This window comes from Thalassophryne amazonica, chromosome 1 (assembly GCF_902500255.1).
Source record: "Thalassophryne amazonica chromosome 1, fThaAma1.1, whole genome shotgun sequence".
Taxonomy (NCBI): Eukaryota; Metazoa; Chordata; class Actinopteri; order Batrachoidiformes; family Batrachoididae; genus Thalassophryne; species Thalassophryne amazonica.
The window spans coordinates 52500838-52506837 of NC_047103.1; the positions used below are offsets into that span (position 1 = coordinate 52500838).

General features: G+C 42.3%; 1 protein-coding gene across 1 annotated transcript in view; it reads right to left on the reverse strand.

Annotated features, from left to right (window-relative positions):
- The window catches only part of LOC117510259 (solute carrier organic anion transporter family member 5A1), a 168215-nt gene extending 162945 nt beyond the window's left edge, over positions 1–5270 (reverse strand). The window contains exons 1-3 of the mRNA XM_034169897.1: positions 5157–5270; positions 2808–2908; positions 1522–2640 (exon numbers count right to left, since the gene is read on the reverse strand). Of these exons, the coding sequence (XP_034025788.1) occupies positions 1522–2482 (961 nt within the window). The 5' untranslated portion in view covers positions 2483–2640; positions 2808–2908; positions 5157–5270. The remainder of the gene's footprint in view (positions 1–1521; positions 2641–2807; positions 2909–5156) is intronic.
- Positions 5271–6000: the final 730 nt, after the last annotated feature.

Here is a 6000-nt window from a genome sequence, read left to right on the forward strand (position 1 = left end):
ACCATTTAAGCTATTTTTAGTCAAAAAGGTGTAAATAAGTAGGGGTGTGGTTGCTTTGAGTGACAACTTGGGTGCCAGGTCCAGCTACTAGCAGCTGCTGCTAGCGACTGTGGACTCAATCAATTTTGTCTGCTCTGGGTAATTTATTCCAAATATGTGAGATGATATGGCTGGCTCTGTGGTTAACTGCACTAACAGACCAATTAAGAATTATGTGCTCCAGTATTATCACAGAGTTACATTTCAGTATGATTTAATTTATAAATTAGCACTAGTAACACAGGTGATGGAAACTTGGTGATGTTAGCTACATTGATAGTGCCAGTTATTGAGGCAATATGCCTGTCATAGTTTTTAATACCAGCACCTAAGCTACCCATTATAAAAAAACACCACCCAATCCACAAAAATGTGCATTAAACACCCTAACCAAGTTGCATAGCCTCAGCTAACATTGTAACTATGCAATAGGTGGGTGTGTTCAGACTTCATTCATCCCGCCCAGGTCACATCAGTCTTGCTCACACTCTAATCCTTTAACCACTTTTGGTGTTTGCCGGGAGTTAAGGTACCTTGACATATGCACAAATTTGATCCTCTCAATGGCACACAATCTTGCGTGCCAATGCGTAAACTCATAAACTGTTGTAAAGTGTGCGTGAACAATGAGCAGCTGCGTGCCAGTACACAAAGAAAATTTCAAAATGTCCACAACTTCTGGCACGTATTAAATTCGTGCCACTTGCATGAACTAGTCCTGAACATTGGGCAGCCTATTCAAAAACACTGCATGTCACTGCGTGTCATTGCGCGCAGGGCATCTGAAACTGAAATTAGATTATGACGAGATGTTACATGTATAATAAACACAACTTTACAGATACATTATCTAACTCATAAGAAGGAATGAAAATGCAACTGTTTTACCAATCCATTTCAAAATATATGATACCAAATGTATTCTCCACCACACACCCAAGACAACCTGTAGTTGCAGATAATTTCTCTGTGATTCTGGGAGCGATGAGAGAATGGTTTCTGCAGCCAAGTTCCGAGAGCAAATGCGTCATCGGCTAAGAAATGATTATTTTATATAGCGTGGCATCAAGTGGGACAAAACGGGACACATTGGCACGAGGGGTGGTCATAAACTCTCAAATACTTCACACTATGGAATCAGGAGATAAGCACCAGCAACAACGGGCCTCAGCGCCCATATAGGACTTCTTTCTTCTGTGACTGAGACACAATGCAAGATGTAAATAGGGCTGTATGTTGGGAATCATTTGACTCCAAAACCAAGAGTGTACACACAGTCCAAGAATGTGCTTTTTGTGTGTGTGTGGTAGGAGAAGGAGGCTGGTTGGTCTAAAACCTTTTTAAAGAGAGTTTAAACTTTTTCTTACATAGATCTTTTTACACGTGTGTTATAACTAAAGAAAAAGTTATCAATTTAAGGACAGTAGTGAATTTATCAAAGCCACTCATTCATCTACTGGTGCACTACAGACATGGCCTTACCCAAGTACAGAGATGCGTTTTCTTTCTTCACGTTGTCATCCAAGTAGGTGGGCCCCAGGGTGTAGATTGGTGTGGACCCCATACCCACAAGTATCTGAGCGCAGATGAACAAAGCCACATAAAGGTTGTGCTCATTACCCTCCTGATCCCATGGGCATGACTCCATGTTGGACAGCTCGCGCCCGCTGTTATTACTGCTGAGGCAGAGGCCCTCATGGCTCGCTGATGAGTTCATCTCCTGGATCTGGTAAGGTGGTGAGATGAAGTGGGGCAGTGAGAATAATGCCGCTCCAACAGCAATGACCAGACCGCCAACAGCTAACCATCGTGGCCTCTGACCTCTGCCACCAAAGTAAGAGATGAAGACAACCACCAGCAAACTACCAATGTCAAAGCAGCTGACCAGCAGCCCGGATTCTGAGCTACGGAGACTGTACTGCTTCTCAATGGTGGTGATGACGCTGCTCAGGTAGCCTGAAACCATCAGGGACTGAATGAAGGTCAGGTAGCACATACAGAACAAGAAGCAACGTGAATCCCTCAGAATAACGTGCACATACTTCCTCGCCGGGATGTGGCTAAGGCGAATGAGAGTGAAGCCGAGCTTTACGCCACCAGAGTTTGCTGCCCTGTGGTCCTCCATAGGTACAGAACTGCTGAGGCAAACCACGCTGGAGACAGAGAGAGAAAAGTCTGTCTGGGAATATGTCGACTCCACCTGCCTGGAATCCAGAGTCTTTGGCTGGAGCTTGTTACTCTCATCCACAGCCACACAGCTGGGGCCGGTGTTGATGAGCCGAGACTCTACAGCATTGCAATCCTGCTGGTATGGTTCATTCAGGATGGGTAAGCTTTTGGACTTGAAGCAGATCTCTTGGTCCATATACTGGTCCTGGAGGTCAGGGATTATCAGAGACTCAGACAGGTCGCTCCCGGTTTCATCATCATCCGAGGAAGTCATGGCGCAGGGGCAGATTCAGCTTCAGGCGGCTCCTTGCTGTGAGTCAGTAGTGCCACATGAGGACACACCACAGCTTCTGGGGCAAAAACTGCCCTTCCAGTGGACCTGAGGTGGACTGAACCCTTCTAGCATGTTTTATTCCTCATAGTTGCGGTGGTCTGTCACAAGAAACACAACATGAAGGCTAAAGTAAAGCCAAAAACCAATAACAATAGTGGCGTCTTAAATCAGTATGCAGTAATATACATTCACCTCGATGGAGTGACATGCAAGATTTAAAAAGTAATATATAAGAAATGGCTTTTTAAAATATTGTTGTCCGTACCTTCACTGTAACTCTGGATCCCATGGTGATCTTGATTTTATGGCTTTAATTTTAGATTGCTTCATAGTGTTGTTTCCCGTGTCCCATAGCTGTGCAGCATGCTGGAAAAGGATGAAAACCGATTAAGGTGCACACACTCCTCACTTGTCAGCACATTACCATGTGCATCTTTTACCACCCTAACCTACTGCACATCCTTTCCAGCTCTGTCCCTTTGTCTGGTCAATCGGTACAAGTCCTTTTCTCCTTCCTTACTATTCAACTTCTTGTACAGCTCGCAATATGCCTTTTCCTTCTCTTTTGCCACTTCTCTTTTCGCCTTACGCCGCATCTCCTTGTACTCCTGTCTACTTTCTTCATCTCTCCGACTATCCCAAAACTTTTTCGCCAACCTCTTTCTCCTTATGCTTTCCTGGACCTCTTCATTCCACCACCAAGTCTCCTTGTCTTCCTTCCACTGTCCAGATGTCATACTCAGTACTGTCCGAGCTGTCTCCCTCACAACATCTGCAGTACTTTGCAGTTGTCCAAAATTGCTTCCCCTCCAACCAGTGCTTCTCTCACTTGCTCGCTAAATTTCACACAACAGTCTTCCTCCTTCAGCTTCCATCATCTGATCCTTTGTTGAGCTCTCACTCTCTTCTTCACCTCTAAAGTCATCCTACAAACAACCATCCTATGCTGTCTAGCGACACTCTCTCCTGCCACCACCTTACAGTCTCTGATTTCTTTTAGCTTGCATCTCCTATAAAGAATGTAGTCCACCTGTGTGCACCTTCCTCCACTCTTATATGTTACCCTGTGCTCTTCCCTTTTCTTATAGTAGGTATTCACCACAGCCATTTCCGTCCTTTTTGCAAAATCAACTACCATCTGTCCTTCCCCATTCCTATCCTTGATACCATATCTACCCATTACTTCCTCATCACCTCTGTTCCCTTCACCAACATGCCCATTGAAGTCCGCTCCTATCACCACTCTTTCATGCTTGGGCACACTCTCCACCACCTCATTTAATACACTCCAGAAATCTTCTTTCTCCTTCATCTCACAACCTACCTGTGGGGCATATGCACTGATGATATTCATCATCACCCCTTCAATTTCCAACTTCACACTCATCACCCTGTCAGACACTCGCTTAACCTCCAACACACTTTTAACATACTCTTCCTTTAAAATGACCCCAACACCACTTCTCTTCCTGTCCTCACCATGGTACAACAACTTGTACTCACCGCCGATGCTCCTGCTCTTACTTCCCTTCCACTTGGTCTTTTGCACACATAATATATCTACCTTTCTCCTCTCCATCATGTCAGCCAGCTGTCTCCCTTTACAAGTCATACTACCAACATTCAAAGTCCCCACTCTCATTTCCACCCTTCTAGTTTTCTTCTTCTCCCGCTGTTCGTGGCAACGTTTTCCTCCTCTTCTTCGTTGTCTTCGCCCAGCAGTAGCCCAATTTCCACCGGCACCCTGTTGGGCAACAGCACCAGTGGCAGATGTTGTTAACCCGGGCTGCGGCGGATCCGGTATGGGAATTCGATTCTTAGTATACATTGTTGGGTTGGCTTGTTTTACGCCGGATGCCCTTCCTGACGCAACCCTCCTCATTTATCCAGGCTTGGGACTGGCACTCAGAATGTACTGGCTGCACACCCCATGTGGCTGAGTTGCACTAAATTCTGTACTCTGATGAGGAATTCAAAGTTCTTCAGCTAATTTCTAATCAGAAATATTCCTACACCAAGTTAGTTTTAAAGCCCAAAGTAGACAATAAAAGAATAAGCTTCTGAAACAAGAACATGTAATTTCTCAATTTATGTGACACTGGGGCACAAAAAAAGACTAAATATTTCACAGCAAAAAAAAAAAAAAATCCCAAGACACTTCCTACATTTCTTGATAATTACTCAAAATACAAGTGTAAAAGATTTTCACTAAAGTTCACTAAAATGTTTTGTGTCCATAATGGATTCTACTGAGCCTTTATTCTTTTTATTTTTTATGATGGGGGAAACTCGCTAATATCGTACCGAAAACAAAAATGACAAATGTTCATAATGTTCCACGGAAACAAAAAGAAAGAAGAAAAAAAAACACATTGCTGTGAAGCTGCCGAAAGGACAAACAAACAAATAAACAGCTTTCCTTTGTGAAACCAAATATAGCTCGAGAACAAAAGACCACGCTGTCCTTAAATGCCTCAGACGTGACTTTGGAAATAAATAAAGCCCACATTCAAGACGCTCGTGATATTAGGCGGGAATAAATCGTAAATTCGATTTAATATCCGACTTTATTTGAGATAAGTTGTAGGAAGGGGCGTTTGGCTGTCATACTCACACAGGACAGAGGGAGGTAGCCTGTTGTTGTCACGGAGCGACGCTGACTGAATCTGCTGCTGCTGCTGTAAATACCGCTTCACGGACTGTCGGAAATTCGATATTTCACTGTTCTGTGGCTGAAAAGCGGTGCATTCAATAACAGAATTTTTGCTTACAAATCAATCATGTTCGTAAGTTACTAAATAATACAATGTTAAACCAGCCATCAAGAAAGAGCCCTTTACAGGCTTTGTCACTAATTTTGACCATATTAATCATGTGTTATTTATTTATTTTATTATTATTTTTTGTTTTTGTATTGAAATAGGTATGGAAAAGGGCAAAAATATAATTATTAGCTGCATATATAGAGCTCCTGACTCTAAAATGGAAGAATTTCAAAACTGGACAGAGAAATTGTTTTCACAGATGGGTAATAAGCGAGTATTGGTTTGTGGAGATATAAACATTGATCTCTTAAACCCGCATCAGCATATAGTAACTGAGGATTTCATTAACACTATGTACAGTCTAAATCTATATCCAAAAATTACTAGGCCTTCAAGAATCACTTCACATTCAGCTGCTCTCATTGATAATATATTTACAAATGATATCGATACCAAAACACTAAGTGGCTTATTAATTAATGATATTAGTGACCATTTACCAATTTTTATAGTAACTGATTTGAAGTTTAATAAAAAATGTACTGAGAAAAAACAATATTGCAAGCGCCTGCAATCTGAAGAAGCTATTACTGTCTTAAAAAATGATTTACTTTTACAGGATTGGAATCCCATTTACAATAAACAAGATGCGAATTTAGCATATTCCGAATTTGAAAACATATTTCTCAATAT